Source organism: Scardinius erythrophthalmus, assembly GCF_964197995.2.
Source record: "Scardinius erythrophthalmus genome assembly, chromosome: 9".
Lineage (NCBI taxonomy): Eukaryota > Metazoa > Chordata > Actinopteri > Cypriniformes > Leuciscidae > Scardinius > Scardinius erythrophthalmus.
This window is the reverse complement of record NC_138229.1, coordinates 10,678,546-10,696,373: the sequence shown is the minus strand read 5'-3', so window position 1 is coordinate 10,696,373 and position 17,828 is coordinate 10,678,546. Positions and strand designations below refer to the sequence as shown.

The 17,828-nt window shown below is 40.2% G+C and overlaps 3 protein-coding genes across 3 annotated transcripts; 2 read left to right on the top strand and 1 right to left on the bottom strand.

The window, feature by feature from the left end:
• The first annotated feature begins 1,821 nt into the window (after positions 1-1,821).
• LOC308695970 (tripartite motif-containing protein 16-like) lies at positions 1,822-5,999 on the top strand. Its single transcript, XM_081374279.1, has 6 exons — positions 1,822-2,587; positions 2,809-2,904; positions 3,102-3,335; positions 3,413-3,572; positions 3,858-3,917; positions 4,244-5,999. Exons 1-6 carry the CDS (start codon positions 1,997-1,999, stop codon positions 4,768-4,770), a joined length of 1,668 nt encoding a protein of 555 aa, XP_081230405.1. The 5' UTR covers positions 1,822-1,996; the 3' UTR covers positions 4,771-5,999.
• LOC308695973 (cytochrome P450 2J4-like) lies at positions 5,689-9,618 on the bottom strand (the record flags this gene model as incomplete). Its single annotated transcript, XM_081374283.1, is given in 10 exon segments — positions 5,689-6,444; positions 6,538-6,679; positions 6,800-6,987; positions 7,073-7,214; positions 7,320-7,496; positions 7,573-7,733; positions 7,823-7,972; positions 8,063-8,225; positions 9,425-9,460; positions 9,463-9,618. Coding segments are annotated over 10 exon segments (1,491 nt in total). The 3' UTR covers positions 5,689-6,268.
• A 3,142-nt stretch (positions 9,619-12,760) lies between these two features.
• LOC308696726 (E3 ubiquitin/ISG15 ligase TRIM25-like) lies at positions 12,761-16,660 on the top strand (the record flags this gene model as incomplete). The annotated part of the gene is made up of 7 exons (XM_081375618.1): positions 12,761-13,366; positions 13,442-13,537; positions 13,735-13,968; positions 14,053-14,212; positions 14,478-14,537; positions 14,796-14,899; positions 16,556-16,660. The coding sequence occupies exons 1-7, from the start codon at positions 12,776-12,778 to the stop codon at positions 16,658-16,660; spliced, it is 1,350 nt and encodes a 449-aa protein (XP_081231744.1). The 5' UTR covers positions 12,761-12,775.
• Positions 16,661-17,828: the final 1,168 nt, after the last annotated feature.

The window sequence follows — 17,828 nt, the reverse complement described above, 5'->3', positions numbered from 1 at the left end:
GTCCGTGCCGGAGGCGGTGGTGTCCGTGCCAGAGACGGTGGTATTTGTGCCGGTGTCTGTGCCAGAGATGTTGGTGTCCGTGCCAGAGACGATGGCGTCCGTGCCGGTGTCTGTGCCGGAGACGTTGGTGTCCGTGCCGGAGACAGTGGTGTGAGTGCCGGAGACGGTGGTGTTTGTGCCGGTGTCTGTGCCAGAGATGTTGGTGTCCGTGCCAGAGATGTTGGTGTCCGTGCCAGAGACGATGGCGTCCGTGCCGGTGTCTGTGCCGGAGACGTTGGTGTCCGTGCCGGAGACAGTGGTGTCCGTGCCGGAGACGGTGGTGTTTGTGCCGGAGACGGTGGTGTTTGTGCCGGAGACGGTGGTGTTTGTGCCGGTGTCTGTGCCAGAGATGTTGGTGTCCGTGCTGGAGGCGGTGGTGTCCGTGCTGGAGACGTTGGTGTCCATGCTGGAGATGGTGGTGTCCATGCCGGAGATGGTGGTGTTCGTGCCGGTGTTCGTGCCGGAGATGTTGGTGTCCTTGCCGGAGGCGGTGGTGTCTGTGACGGAGCCGTTGGTGTCCGTGCCGGTGTCCGTGCCAGAGACATTGGTGTCATGCCGGAGATGGTGGTGTCCATGCCGGAGATGGTGGTGTCCGTGCCAGAGGCGGTGGTGTTTGTGCCGGTGTCTGTGCCAGAGATGTTGGTGTCCGTGCCGGAGGCGGTGGTGTCCGTGCCGGAGACGTTGGTGTCCATGCCGGAGATGGTGGTGTTCGTGCCGGTGTTCGTGCCGGAGATGTTGGTGTCCTTGCCGGAGACGGTGGTGTCCATTCCGGAGATGGTGGTGTTCATGCCGGTGTTCGTGCCGGAGATGTTGGTGTCCGTGCCGAAGGTGGTGGTGTCTGTGACGGAGCCGTTGGTGTCCGTGCCGGAGACGTTGGTGTCCATTCCGGAGATGGTGGTGTTCGTGCCGGTGTTCGTGCCGGAGATGTTGGTGTCCATGCTGGAGACGGTGGTGTCCATGCCAAAGGCGGTGGTGTCTGTGACGGAGCTGTAGGTGTCCGTGCCGGTGTCCGCGCCGGTGTCCGTGCCGAAGACAGTGGTGTCCGTGACGGAGTTGTGGGTGTCCATTCCGGAGACGTTGGTGTCCGTGCCGGAGAAAGTGGTGTCCGTGCCAGAGTCATTGTGTATGAAATTTGGTATATAAATAAACTTGCCTTGTAATGTGCCTACCTGCATGTTACCTCATCAGCTTTCGACCACAGTTCATGTCTAAGCAGAGATGTGCAGTTGATCAGTATATGTGTATTTACTGAAGTTAAAGAAGGTAATGATCAGTTGAAGCAATAGTTTATTAATAACTGTTTAGTTCACGTGTGAACATAAACATTTATTTTTAGCATTGATGGATTTTCATGTCCTGTCCATGACACATTCAACTGATGATGATCATAATGTATGTAATGATGTGCATACATGAGACATCTATGTTTTATTTTAAGCTGCATATATTATGTAATTTTGTGTTTCAGGTTTCCGAGACAGATGATGTTTGAAGTTGAATTGTTTTTTTTGTGCACGTGAATTTGGTTTTATGCATGTGAAATTGTCTATGCATGTGTGAATCCAGTTTTTTGCGTGAATTATTAATGACACTGATTTGGCTCCATATTATGGACAGAAAACAGCATTATATTTCAGAATACACAGAAACAATTAAGGTTGTATGATATTCTGTAAAAATATTTTCGATACAGATTTGATTAGAAAAATTTTGTTGTCTATTTCTTCTTCTTCAGGGCTTTACACTCCTTCCCAGTAGGTGGCGGAAATGCACCTAAAGTTTGCCAACCGCTAGAAAACAAAAGAAGAAGACGGTTGTTCAAAACAGATTCGACGAACTATATGTTTCTCAAACACAGAAGCAGGAAACTACTTATACTTTTTAGATCAGGAAAACGAAACGTATTTGTCTTTCGGTTATTGTAGGCTTATCTCTGTCTGTATTGGTTTACAATACAATGGCAGAATCCAGTATTTCAGTGGCTCAGGATCAGTTCAACTGTTCAGTCTGTCTGGATCTACTGAAGGATCCAGTGACCATTCCCTGTGGACACAGTTACTGTATGAAATGTATTACAGGCTACTGGGATCAGGATGATCAGAAGGGAGTCTACAGCTGTCCTCAGTGCAGACAGAGCTTCACTACAAGACCTGTTTTAGGTAAAAACACCATGCTGGCTGAAGTGGTGGAGAATTTGAGGAAGAGAAAACTACAAAACGATCAACTTGATCACTATTACGCTGAACCTGGAGATGTGGAGTGTGATGTCTGTACTGGAGACAAAAACAAAGCCATCAAGTCCTGTCTGGTGTGTCTGGAATCTTACTGTCAGACTCATTTTGAACGTCACGAGGAATTTCACTCAAGAAAGCGACATAAAATGACTGATGCCATTGAAAGACTGCAGGAGATGATCTGCCCTCTTCATGACAGACTGCTGGAAATGTTCTGTCGTGCTGACCAGATCTGTGTGTGCATGCTGTGTATGGCGAATGAACACAAAACCCATGATACTGTATCGCCTGCTGAAGAGAGGACTGAGAAACAGGTATGAAGCAAGAGCAAAGAGTAAACTTATTTCCTCCTTAATGATACCCCCTCCCCATCCCCAAAAAAGTGCCATTGCAATATATCTACCTTTGCAGTGTAGATATCAGTGTAGATGAATGGATAAATAGGAACTAGATTTCAAATTTAGAATTAAGAAATCCCATATGTCCACAACAGACAGTCAGACAGACAGTGTTACTGTCATTTTTCCCCCTACAGAATCACTTGGAAGAGACCAAGAGAAGTTTCCAGCAGAGAGTCCAGGAGAGACAGAAGGAGCTTGAGGAGCTGAGAGAGGCTGTAGAGTCTCACAAGGTGAGTTTAGAGCAGAAGAACTGCTGGAAGAGCTGTTTCAGACTCAGTTAGGACTCTCCTCCAGTCAGTCCGTGAGGAGCCAGTGCTGGAGCTCTTTCAGTCCCACTGAAGCCCACTGTGGGGAACAGGCTGTGTGAGGGACCAGTAAGAGCTGAGTGAATGGACTGGTTCTAATGCATCTCTGTGTGTCCTAACAGCGCTCTGCACAGGCAGCAGTGGAGGACAGTGAGAGGATCTTTACTGAGCTGATCCGCTCCATTGAGAGAAGCCGCTCTGAGGTGACACAGCTGATCAGAGACCAGGAAAAGATTCTTATAAGTCAAACTGAAGAACTCTTGAAGAGACTGGAGCAGGAGATTGAGGAACTGAGGAGGAGAGACACTGAGCTGGAGCAGCTTTCACACACAGAACATCACATCCATTTCCTCCAGGTAACAGAGATCTGAAAAACAGAATGTTGTGTTTTAGGAATCTGATTTTCCTTCGGTTTGTCTTTGTGTCTGTGTAGAGTTTCCAGTCTCTCTCTGTCCCTCCTGGATCTACAGACTCGTCCAGCATCACTGTCAGTTCTCGTCTCTCTTTTGATGATTTAAGAACTTTTGTCTCTCAGTTGCAAGAGAAACTGCAGCATGCTTTTAAAGAAGAGAAAGAAAACTTATGTAGAATAGGTAAAGTATTCATGCATTTACTCCCAGTAATGTTAATATAATGAATGTAATGTAATCCTACAACACACTGCATTAAAATACAGTCAGGTGGATAAAAATGTATATTTTTACATTGAAGATGTCTGATGGTTTCCACGGTGCATTTGCCTTTACTCTCGTCAATATAACATCAATATAATGAACATCATAAAAACATTACAATCCTTCAACACAATGCGTTAAAATATAGGATGGAAATTAAATATTTTTACACTGAAGATGTACATTGTCTGTTGGTTTGCACAGTGAGATACATCGAGGTGATTCCCACCCCTGAATACGACAGCAGGAATGAGTTCCTACAATGTAAGTTTTTTTTATTTATAAACATGAGCGCACACACACAGAAAGGGAGAATGGAGAGAAAGCCAAAACAGTGCACACTTGATAAAGATTAAAGTTTAAAAAAAAACTTTACAGACAATACAATCTAAGTCTCTTAAATATAGTAAAATTAGTGTAATATTTAGGTTAACCCAATAACACTGCTTAATTTATAACAAATAAAAAAAGTTGTTTGCATTATTGCACATAATCAATCACATTACATTGATGAAACCTTGAAAAAAGTTTATTTGCTGTGTTAATGATTGCCATTCAGATTTACTGATTGAAATGTGTTTGGTTTTCAGATTACCAGCGGTTCACTCTCAATTCAGACTCAGCCCATAAATACCTCAGGCTCTCTGAGTTGAACAGAGTGGTTACTAACATAAAAAAAGCCCAGCGGTATCCTGATCATCCAGACAGATTTACTCATTTGTGTCAGGTGTTGTGCAGAGAGAGTGTGTGTGGACGCTGTTACTGGGAGGTTGAGTGGAGTGGTATCGTGGATATAACAGTGTCATATAAGAGCATTAAAAGGAAGGGATGGGGAGATGACTATGAGTTTGGCTGTAACAATCAGTCCTGGTGTTTAATCTGCTCTGACTCCGGTTTCTCATTCGGTCACAATTACAAACTGACTGAACTCCCTGCAGACCCCATCTCCTCTAGAATAGGAGTGTATGTGGATCACAGTGCAGGAACTCTGTCCTACTACAGCGTCTCTGACACAATGACCCTCATTCACAGAGTCCACACCACATTCACTCAGCCTCTTTATCCTGCTTTTTTGATTTGCTATAATTCAGAAGTGAGATTTTGTGATTCAACCTAATGATCAGACCTTTTAACACATTCAGTGTTTTTCCACTATTGTGTTCTGTGAAATGTGCGGATAGGTTGCTGTTGCATCTCCTCTTAAACACGGTTCGGCATGTTTTGATTCGATTGTAAACTGCTCACGATCCGGATTTCTCGGCAAGTGCTGGTGGAACCCCTGTAGTGATGTAATGATGCTTTTCTAGTGTAGTAGCCATATGTGATCTTTCTACACGCCGTATTCATCAGTGATAAAAGTCAATAAACTTAAAAATGAATAAATAAATAAACTTTTTTCCTTTTCCTAGTTTTATGTGATCATCATCCATAACGCATTTGTTCCAGTGTGTATCCACAGCAGGGTGTTTTTAATATGCTTTAGGGTCAAACTATGTGCAAATTCATAAGTCAACTCCATTGCTGAGTATTTTCTCCTTAAAACTGAAGTGAAAAAAGGCAGTTTGAAATCGCCAGTGATCTCTACGTCACAAACTACGTTGTAACCAATCACATCAATGTGCGGGCTGGCTTTAGCATATCATTAACTTTGCTGCGAAGCAGGGGAGTCTCTTATCCTGGTTATCCTGGTAAATAGGGAAGCTATATATCTGATACACTTACTGTATCCCATTGCCATTCTGATACATGGACTTGTAGATGACCCTGTATAATTCACTCTTCCACATCTTCTTCAGAATCAGTTTCTTGTTCAAACACATATGGCTGAATTAAACCAGTATTTCCACTTGCCATTGTGCAGCGTTTACTACAGTAAAGTTGAGCGAGTGGATCAAGTATTCTGAGCCTGTGTGAGTGGAGATGGGGCTAATTTGCATATTCATGGATGTATTTATGGAAGAAATACAAATATGTACATGACAAGAATGTCATCACAATAGCTCAGATCATAGATCACCAGCTGGCTTGCACGCTCAGTTACTAAACTTTATTTCTGCACTTTAGAGAAATATTCAACACTTTATGTATTATTCATTATTTATTACTCACAATCACATTTATTTAATTAAATCATTGTCTTTAGAAGTTTAATAATCGCCATGCCAATAATCATTTCACGCCATTATTCCTGTTTTTTCCGTCCCCAAATTTAAGACAACTTAAAATGGATAATCAATATCTTTGTTATACCATTTAAGACTTTTTATTAAATTTATACAAGTGAATTTAACACTTTTTAAGGACCCCCAGGGACCCTAAGAAACGTTGCCATTTGATGTGCAGAACCTAGATAAAAAAAAATTCCCTTTATGACTTATGGTAATTATACTTTTTGTTTCTAATAGTGATTTATTTGTAAAACATTTTTGTATCATATAACCTGTATAACTAACCAACTAGCCAGTCTGCATCCAACCAGCCAAGAAAGATCTAAAACAGACCATCATGTAAGCACCCAGCAACTTTTAGAGTTACACATGTTGGGTTCTATTTTAAAATCTGATTTTTTTTTTTTAATTACTGAAATGTATAAAATTGCGTGTGTGTTGCTTGTTTTAGCGTGGCACTGCACACAATTCATATGGCTGGGGACAGAGCGTGGCCCCCAGTTTAAAATCCAATTTGGGCTCCACACCGGCTGGTGAAGAGAAAATGAAGCGCTGCAGCAGAGAGGAGAAAAACAGGAACAACTCCATCCGTGCCAGTTGCTCCCCAAGACACACTCTCTTTCCTGAAAATCAGAGAAAATCATGGGTAATTATAATGGGGGGCTTGTACAGTGTCATCAGTGTATATGCATTTGGATTACTTTTGTGGCCTATACCTAGAGAAAAAGGTAAAAAGGCATCTCTCCTCCTGAAATTGCCCTCGGCATCCAGGAAGTGACCCGGGTTAAAAGAGTGAGGCGTCTCCCACTCGGACTCATCAAACAGCACTGATGTCAAACTGCCGGTCACTATTGTGCCCTACAGAACCACAAGAGGCTTAACAAGAGTAAAATTATACACACTACTCTTAATGTGCTTAAACTAATAGGTTCTGCTCAAGTTCACAATACTTTAAACATTACTAGTTTGCCCATGCACCTTTGGGATAGAGTATTTTCCTATCTGAGTATCTTCCACAGTAGCCCGGCCCACATTTATTGGGACAATATTTCCAATCCTCTGTATCTCATGAATGACAGCACAGGTGTAGGGCATGCTGTCCTTGTCTGATAAAGATGGCTGCCGTGACCCTCCCACAACACGATCGATCTCCTCCTGAACTTTGGCTGAAGATACCAAATTTAGAGAGAGTTTGAGTACGTATTACTTTTAATGTGCATATGAATGTCATTCCTCACAGTAAGCACTCACCCTGTATCTCAGGATATTTTATCATGTAGAGAAGACCCCAGTACAGGGTGGTAGAGGTGGTCTCAGTTCCCGCTACAAACAGATCCAGAGTACAGATGCACAAGTTCTCCACATCAAACCCAGCGGTTGTGTCGTCCTTAAGCTAAACAACATGAATGAGAGGCATTTCAATTCAATAGCCATTTACATTATTATTACCAGTAAGCAGCTCACTTACTGACCACCCCCGCCCCAAAAAGGGTCTTACTTTTTCCATCTCAGCAAGAAAGCAGTCGATGTAGTCTCGAGGATTTGATGGATCATAATCCGCTCTGTGTACATTCACCTTCTCTCGAATAAAGCCAATCACTTCTTTCCACACAGCAATAATTTTCTTGTGCGGTCCAGGCAGTCGCCGCATGAGCCATGGGAACATATTATAAAGCTAAAGAAATAAAAAAAAAAATGGATGAGCAGTGAAAGAAAGCAAAGTTAACTTGGTAAAATGAGAAAATATTTACTTGAGCAAAGACCCCTCCTTCCAGATAAATAGCTTCACTGATGTTCTTCAACAGAGACTGAAAGTCATGGTCACTGTATTCAAATCGATTACCAAACACAAGGACACAGATCACATTTGAGACAGCATTGTTCAGCAGAAAGCAAGGGTCAAATGGTCGACCTGGAAAAGTAGTTGTTGTAAATCACACTGTGCTTACAATTTCAAATGCAATTGTCAGTTATTTTCAGTCAACAAGCCTCAGTAAATACCTTGTTCATTTGAAATGGCTTCATTCAGAAAGCAACACTCAAGACTGATGGATGGCTCTAAACTTTTCTTTCCCAATCCGAAGTTTCGAAGAGTTGAGAGTGCAAATCTCCTCTGATGCTTCCATTTATAGCCACTGGCAAAAATTAAACCTGTACACAAAACAAACCCAGTTAATGGATTACTGACAATTTATGGTGAAATGTTAAACCACCAATTTAAAATTCTGATATTAAACTGACCTCTGTCTCCAACAATGTCATAAAATAAAGGTAGTGAGGGTCGATCAGCGAGGTTATCACCCTGTTGTGTATAGACCTCCTTCACTAGTTTATATCCGTTCAACACAACAAATCTTGGTCCAAGAATTCTAAGGGTGAAAATCTTGCCATATTTTTCTGCAAACTGTAAAATATTATTTGTAAATCAAGTTTTAGCCACATTTAGCCCAGTTTAGCCACATTTTCCAACATTCTGCAAAATCTAAACATTCATTAATTCAGACATGTTTATTAGTTTAAGATTTAATCATTTAAACCCTGCTAGCTGGTTTTAGCTAGTTTTAGCCAGACCGTTTCATTCCCAGCCTGACTAGCTGAAAATAATGTTGTCAGAACTAATAATAAGTATATATACTTAAGTATTATCTTCTATTTTAGAAATTAACTGTTCATTTTTCATGCATTCATACTGACTTTACATGTTTGGGATATTCCACTATAGCTCATTGTTATGGTGTGAGCATTTGTTCATGTGGTGCTCACTGCAGTCAAATGATGTCCAGCTCCAACTCTCTGGACGTCTGATGGGTGGAGGGATTGAGTTATGGGTTGGGTTAGGGTGTGGTATATTCTAGCTCCATCCATTAGGCCCAAATTAGGCTATTCGCTCCTTCTCGCTGGAGGTCTAGCTCCCCATCTCTGAATGTAATTTGGGCCCTAATGGGTGCTCTATATCTATATCCACCCATACCCAAACTCTATCCCCGTTAACACCTTTTAGACGTGCAGAGAGGTGGAGCTGAAATATGTGTGCGCAGCACTTGCACTTGATCTCTGGCCCAGTGAACATAACACCCATTATCTTGCGTTCATTATTTGCCAATTGCCTTATATAACTTTATGGGAAAACACATGAGAAAGACTCCGTTACGGCAACGGCTTATTCACAACTCGAGTTACTCATTCTGAACAGAACACACTCAAATACACGTTCTTTCGCTTGATCCTTATTGCAGCTGTAATTGTATGAATGTTGTGGATATAACATTTATAGCTGTTAAAATCATCACCATGCAGTTCAGAATCTGGATCATTGCGTCGTTTGCGGAGAAACTTAGCCTAGGCTACTCTTTCATTTGTGTGTTATTTCAGTGTTATTTTTTCTCGTCTTATTTTCATTTATGTATAAAATTATGTTTCATTAAAATAGTTGAATTATCATCATTATGCGTCACAAAGTGTCTTTGTTAAATTAAACACTAGTCCATGTCAGACGAGTTTGCAGCAATCACTGTAATCTTTTAACCGCTAACGTTACTTTGCGTTTTCACAGATTTTCACACAAGAATACATTTAGATAGATTTAACTGGAATTGAATTTACCTTTGCAAGCTGAAGATGAATCTTACTAGTATCGATATATGATGAATGTCTCCTATTATCGGCAAAGACCAAGGTCCAGGAGGAAAGTTCTTCGGCGCTTTATTTCTGATATAATCACTCAGCAATAAAAACACACACGAAAATATCAAAATACTTTTGACATCGATCCACTCGTAAAGCTGCAACAGGTCCATGACCGAAACTTCCTGGATTGTTGTGTGCAAGTTTAAGCGGAGGTCGAACCAGATCCAAGTGGGCAGGGTTTAAATGACTGCAGTTTCCTAAAGATAATTTGCGGTTTAAAATTCAGATTTCTTTTGGCTCTAATCAGCAGTGCGATGTCGTAGACATATCTCATGTCATTCTTCATGATTTGTGAATTCAGGTGACGCGGATTGGTCTTTTAACCCTTCCTTGCTTAACTCCACTATTCTGATTTATTTGTGAGATCACTTTCACAGTAGCCTACAGTTTTGGTCTGTTCATTTTTCACCCAAAAATGAAAATTCTGTCATCCTTTACTCACCCTTAAGTTGTTCCAACCCTGCGTGAGTTTCGTTCTTCTGTTGTACACAAAAGAAGATATTTTGAAGAATTTTGGCAACCAAAGGCCCAACCAAGGCCATATTGACTCCCATTATAGTATGGAAAACAAACAGGCTAAGTCAATATAGGGCCCATCGACTGTTTGGTTACCAACATTCTTCAAATTGAATTGAATCATATCTTCTTTTGTGTTCAACAGAAGAAAGAAACTCATACAGAGTTGGAACAGCTTAAGGGTCAGTAAATGATGACAGAATTACAAATGTTGGGTGAACTAGGCTATCCCTTTAACCTTTCCATATTTATACTTACAGCCTAAACAATAGTTAGGGCAGGCAGTTACACAGGCAGGAAAAGCATAAGTTTATATTCAATTCAGCTTTATTTCCAGACTCAAGGTCCATTAGAAAGAAAACAAACATCAACCTACACAAAATTACATACAATACAAAACATTTAAAATAGACAGTTATACTTTCTCAGATGACTGGTATCGCACCACACTTAGCTTAGGGTTTGACAGCAGCATAATGATAGCATTCTGTGAATTATCCAGCCGACAAATACATACATCAAATTTCTCAGTAAAGCCATAAAGGTTTTTACTTTTGACATACAAAATAGATTACTTTAATTAACCCACAAAGGAGCAGTGTACAGTACAGAAGTACAGTATGACATATCATCATCATCATACATTTCATCATTAATGATATGTCCCAAATATTTCGTTTTAGTGCATATATTTAGTATTTGCCCTGACAAATAAAAATCAGGAAAATTAAGGTCCTTATCCCCTTTTGTTCTACATATCATGGCAACACACTTCTTTGCATTATATTGCACATCATATGTAATCCCGTAATCAGAGCATACTAGTCCAGGCGTTTTAAGCCAAAATGGGGGTCAACCGTGAACAAATTGCAACAGAATCAAACTCAACTGATTTTGTATCCTCCATATGTCCTGAGTAAGGAAAAAAAAGCCCCAAAGAATCCCATTAGGGGAAAGTTCCGAAAAAGACCCAAATATACGCCTATTCATTCTTTTTCTCACATGAATAGTGTAAAAAATTTAACCTTTAGATATCACCATGAAAATTACTGAGTTGATTACTTATATCAAGACAAACAAAAAATGTATTACAAGTTTTTTATATTGTTTGTTAACATGGACAAACGGTGCATAATCTAATTACAGATGTGTTAATTTGCATAAATACCATACAGATCTAAACATTGGGTCTAGCCAGGTGAAAATGTCTTGTTGAATCTTGTTGACAAATAACAGTAAAATACTTAATATTAAGGTCTGAATGGAACCCATTTGCTACCCATAAGCATTAATACATAGAGGCAGGAAGAAGTACTTTAAACCAGCCTTTATTCATTATTATTGTCAGGAAGAAACACGGATTCAGTTGCAGGTAACAACAGTTTATTTTGCGCTCAAATCCCAGGAAAAAACAGGAACACAGAAAGGAAAGGCAGTCCAAAATAAACGTCCTCTGGGCCAGGAGAGCACTTTACAAAAGAAATGAATCAAATCGTCATTAGACGCAACGTCCAAGTCACACTGAGTTCCCTGCTGAAGAAGAATGAGCTCACAGAGAAGGTCTGGGGTGGTTCTTCCAAGTCCCAATAGATAACACCTGGGCGTCCAGGCAGACTAGGAAACCAGGCCTGGCAGGGTGAGAGGGAGACAGTGACAGCAGGACAAAAAACCAAAATATAAAACAAAAGCCACACTTGGAGTCTGAAGAAGCACAGCAAGACACAAGACAAGGAAGAGATGGTCACAGGAGAAGCCTTACTCACAACAACAGTCTGACAAAGGACTGAACACAAACGGATCTAAAATAGGAGGAGATAATGAGGGATAATTGATAACAGGTGTGAAGAGAACAAGGATAACGAGTGGGAGGGGAGATGCACAAAAATGACAGCGGAGCACATGGCAAGCAATCAAAACAAGCGCATGTGCTCAAAAGACAACAATACACACAGGGAAAAGACAAAAAACACTGCAGATCAGACCGAAGTCATGACAATTATTGCAGATAAGGGGGTTTGGGGCTGGGTCCGTGGGACTGTTTCTGGGGATTCACTTTTTATTTTACTTACCTATCTTCTGCATTCTCCTTACCATTATCTCCTGTTCTTGCCTCAGACTCGTCCCCCAGAAACAGTCCCATGGACCCAGCCCCAAACCCAATCTCTTAAAAATTTATAAAGGCTGGTTTCTAAAGTACTTCTTCCTGCCTCTATGTATTAATGTTCATGGGTAGCCTAAATGGGTTCCATTCAGACCTTAATATTAAGTATTTTACTGTTATTTGTCAACAAGATTCAACAAGACATTTTCAACTGGCTAGACCCAATGTTTAGATCTGTTGTGGTATTTATGCAAATTAGCACATCTGTAATTAGATTATGCACCGTTTGTCCATGTTAACAAACAATTTTAAAAAACTTGAATAATTTTCAAGTTCTAATCGAGACTGTGAGTAGCCTAATTTGAGACGCAGATCATAAATCTGTTGATAAATGTAACGTTAAAAAAACCCGAAAAAAACCGAAGCTCCACGTTCACTTGTATTTGTTTAATAGGCTATGTCCCACAGTCTATAGTCGGACTCGTCGAGACGTCGACGCATGCGTAACATAACTAGTTTTTTAGTTTACGTGTAAACGCCCTCAAACACGGAACCAGGAAACTATTACAGAAAACCAGCGCAGGAGAACGTAATTTATTTGTCGTTTAGCTGTTGTAGGCTTGTCTCTGTCTGTGAGCGCATGCAATAAAATGGCAGAATCCAGTGTTTCTTTGGCTCAGGATCAGTTCAGTTGTTCAATCTGTCTGGATCTACTGAAGGATCCAGTGACCATTCCCTGTGGACACAGTTACTGTATGAAATGTATTACAGGCTACTGGGATCAGGATGATCAGAAGGGAGTCTACAGCTGCCCTCAGTGCAGACAGACCTTCACTACAAGACCTGTTTTAGGTAAAAACACCATGCTGGCTGAAGTGGTGGAGAATTTGAGGAAGAGAAAACTACAAAACGATCAACTTGATCACTATTACGCTGAATCTGGAGATGTGGAGTGTGATGTCTGTATTGGGGACAAAAACAAAGCCATCAAGTCCTGTCTGGTGTGTCTGGAATCTTACTGTCAGACTCATTTTGAACGTCACAAGGAATTTCACTCAAGAAAGCGACATAAAATGACTGATGCCATTGAAAGACTGCAGGAGATGATCTGCCCTCTTCATGACAGACTGCTGGAAATGTTCTGTCGTACTGACCAGATCTGTGTGTGCATGCTGTGTATGGCGAATGAACACAAAACCCATGATACCGTATCGCCTGCTGAAGAGAGGACTGAGAAACAGGTATGAAGCAAGAGCAAAGAGTAAACTTATTTCCTCCTTAGTCAGACAGTGTTACTGTCATTTTTCCCCCTACAGAATCACTTGGAAGAGACCAAGATAAATTTCCAGCAGAGAGTCCAGGAGAGACAGAAGGAGCTTGAGGAGCTGAGAGAGGCTGTAGAGTCTCACAAGGTGAGTTTAGAGCAGAAGAACTGCTGGAAGAGCTGTTTCAGACTCAGTTAGGACTCTCCTCCAGTCAGTCCGTGAGGAGCCAGTGCTGGAGCTCTTTCAGTCCCACTGAAGCCCACTGTGGGGAACAGGCTGTGTGAGGGACCAGTAAGAGCTGAGTGAATGGACTGGTTCTAATGCGTCTCTGTGTGTCCTAACAGCGCTCTGCACAGGCAGCAGTGGAGGACAGTGAGAGGATCTTTACTGAGCTGATCCGCTCCATTGAGAGAAGCCGCTCTGAGGTGACACAGCTGATCAGAGACCAGGAGAAGACTGCAGTGAGTCGAGCTGAAGAACGACTGGAGCGACTGGAGCAGGAGATTGAGGATCTGAGGAGGAGAGACGCTGAGCTGGAGCAGCTTTCACACACAGAACATCACATCCATTTCCTCCAGGTAACAGATATCTGAAAAACAGAATGTTGTGTTTTAGGAAGCAGGAATCTGATTTTCCTTCGGTTTGTCTTTGTGTCTGTGTAGAGTTTCCAGTCTCTCTCTGTCCCTCCTGGATCTACAGACTCGTCCAGCGTCACTGTCAGTTCACATCTCTCTTTTGATGATTTAAGAACTTTTGTCTCTCAGTTGCAAGAGAAACTGCAGCATGCTTTTAAAGAAGAGAAAGAAAACTTATGTAGAATAGGTAAAGTATTCATGCATTTACTCCCAGTAATGTCGATATAATGAACATAATATCATGTAATCCAACACACTACATTAAAATACAGTCAGGTGGATAAAAATGTATATTTTTACATTGAAGATATCTGATAGTTTCCACAGCGCATTTGCCTTTACTCTCGTCAATATAACATCAATATAATGAACATCATAAAAACATTATAATCCTTCATGCGGATGGATGGAAATGAAATATTTTTACATTAATGTACTGTTGGTTTGCACAGTGAGATACATCGAGGTGATTCCCACCCCTGAATACGACAGCAGGAATGAGTTCCTACAATGTAAGTTTAAACATGAGCGCACACACACAGAAAGGGAGAATGGAGAGAAAGTCTCTTAAATATAGTAAAATTAGTGTAATATTTAGGTTAACCCAATAACACTGCTTAATTTATAAAAAATAAAAAATAAGAGCATTAAAAGGAAGGGATGGGGAGATGACTATGAGTTTGGCTGTAATGATCAGTCCTGGTGTTTAATCTGCTCTGACTCCGGTTTCTCATTCGGTCACAATTACAAACTGACTGAACTCCCTGTAGTCTCCAGCTCCTCTAGAATAGGAGTGTATGTGGATCACGGTGCAGGAACTCTGTCCTACTACAGCGTCTCTGACACAATGACCCTCATTCACAGAGTCCACACGGTGTGGACCGGTTCTAGACATTTGGAGGCCCTAGGCAAAATTCATGTTGGAGGCCCCCCACCCCCAATAAAAAAACACTTGAAACAAATATGATTCCTAACCTTTTTATTTATACAACATTTAATTTTAAAAGCAGTATAGTTTTACTTACACAGTACATAAGTTTGGACACATTACTATTTTTAATGTTTTTGAAAGAAGTCTCTTATGCTCATCAAGCCTGGATTTATTTGATCAAAAATACAGAAAAATAATATAGTGAAATATTATTAAAATTTAAAATAATGGTTTTCTATTTTACTATACTTTATATTTCTGTGATGCAAAGCTGAATTTAGTGTCACGTGATCCTTCAGAAAACTTTATAATATTCTGATTTATTATCAAATGTTAGAAATGGTGCTTAATATTTATTTTATAACCTGTGATACTTTTTTTCAGGATTTTTGATTATTAAAAAGTTGTTTTAAAAAAGTCTTCACTATCACTTTTTATATATTTAACACATCCTTGCTGAATATTCCTGTTTTTTTTCTGTATTTTTGATCAAATAGGCTAAATGCAGGCTTGTAGAGCATAATAATCAAAAACATTAAAAATAGTAATGGGTCCAGACTTTTACCGGTACTGTATGTACATATTAATAAAACTTTATCTAAGGTAATCTCTTTTTTGTTTAATGAAGATGTTATTGTTGTTGTTGCTGTTATTTTGCTGTTTTATTCAATTTATTCACAGTTCCAGAATCCCACTTCAGTAAATGAGCATAAGTGTTTTTATATTGCATTGCTACCTTAAATATGCTATACACAAATCAAGTGGAAGAGAAAGACACGATCGCTACTGAGCAGAAAAAAATATATAAACTGATATTATTGGCGTAATGTCAGGGTATAATCTAATCAGCAGCAGAATTTAGAAGATAGACCCATAGATATGAGATCCTTTATTTGAAACATTTAAAAATGTTGTAGTGTGTTGGCTTTTTAACTTAGAATACAGACGTCTTGTCTTTTCATTTTATTAGCTTTTTTACTAGTCAGCTCCCGACGCGATGTTATTCATTGTACGCACAAATTCAAAGCGTCGCGTCTGGGCACGTTAATGACGCTCGCGCTCTTTTAAACTCGTAATAAAGCGGTGAATGATTTTTCCAGAAATGACGCTGATCTACAGTACAAGTTTATATTTAGAATACATTGCAATCACTCCAAAATAGATGACGACAACTCACACACCTGCATTATGAGCTGTGCTTCTTTATGTGCTTATTAGGCTTTTGCCTCGCAGCACCTGATGAATGCGTTCGTTACATATGAAGCCGGCACCCGCTTTGTAACGGACACATTAATTGGTTTAACTGCAGTAATGTAACAGTCTACGGTTAAGATAAACATCGTACAAATAAAAATTGTTGATAGGACTTTTTTTTGTCCCTCTGTCTGGGCCCCATCCCGCCAATCGGGCCCTAGGCACGTGCCTAGTTTGCCGCGTTAATCCGGCTCTGTCCACACCACATTCACTCAGCCTCTTTATCCTGCTTTTTTGATTTGCTATAATTCAGAAGTGAGATTTTGTGATTCAACCTAATGATTACAGACCTTTTAACACATTCAGTGTTTTTCCACTATTGTGTTCTGTGAAATGTGCGGATAGGTTGCTGTTGCATCTCCTCTTAAACACGGTTCAGCATGTTTTGATTTCGATTGTAAACTGCTCACGATCCGGATTTCTCGGCAAGTGCTGGTGGAACCCCTGTAGTGATGTAATGATGCTTTTCTAGTGTAGTAGCCATATGTGATCTTTCTACACGCCGTATTCATCAGTGATAAGTCAATAAACTTTTTTTCCTTTTCCTAGTTTTATGTGATCATCATCCATAACGCATTTGTTCCAGTGTGTATCCACAGCAGGGTGTTTTTAATATGCTTTGAGTCAAACTATGTGCAAATTCATAAGTCAACTCCATTGCTGAGTATTTTCTCCTTAAAACTGAAGTGAAAAAAGGCAGTTTGAAATCGCCAGTGATCTCTACGTCACAAACTACGTTGTAACCAATCACATCAATGTGCGGGCTGGCATCATTAACTTTGCTGCGAAGCAGGGGAGTCTCTTATCCTGGTTATCCTGGTATATAGGGAAGCTATATATCTGATACACTTACTGTATCGCATTGCCATTCTGATACATGGACTTGTAGATGACCCTGTATAATTCACTCTTCCACATCTTCTTCAGAATCAGTTTCTTGTTCAAACACATATGGCTGAATTAAACCAGTATTTCCACTTGCCATTGTGCAGCGTTTACTACAGTAAAGTTGAGCGAGTGGATCAAGTATTCTGAGCCTGTGTGAGTGGAGATGGGGCTAATTTGCATATTCATGGTGGATGTATTTATGGAAGAAATACATATATGTAGGCCTACATTACAAGAATATCATCACAATAGCTCAGATCATAGATCACCAGCTGGCTTGCACACTCAGTTACTAAACTTTATTTCTGCACTTTAGAGAAATATTCAACACTTTATGTATTATTCATTATTTATTTATTACTCACAATCACATTTAATTAAATCATTGTCTTTAGAAGTTTAATAATCGCCATGCCAATAATCATTTCACGCCATTATTCCTGTTTTTTCCGTCCCCAAATTTAAGACAACTTAAAATGGATAATCAATATCTTTGTTATACCATTTAAGACTTTTTATGACCTTAAATTTTATACAAGTGAATTTAACACTTTTTAAGGACCCCCAGGGACCCTAAGAAACGTTGCCATTTGATGTGCAGAACCTAGATTTAATTTGTTTCCCTTTATGACTTATGGTAATTATACTTTTTGTTTCTACTAGTGATTTATTTGTAAAACATTTTTGTTTCATATAACCTGTATAACTAACCAACTAGCCAGTCTGCATC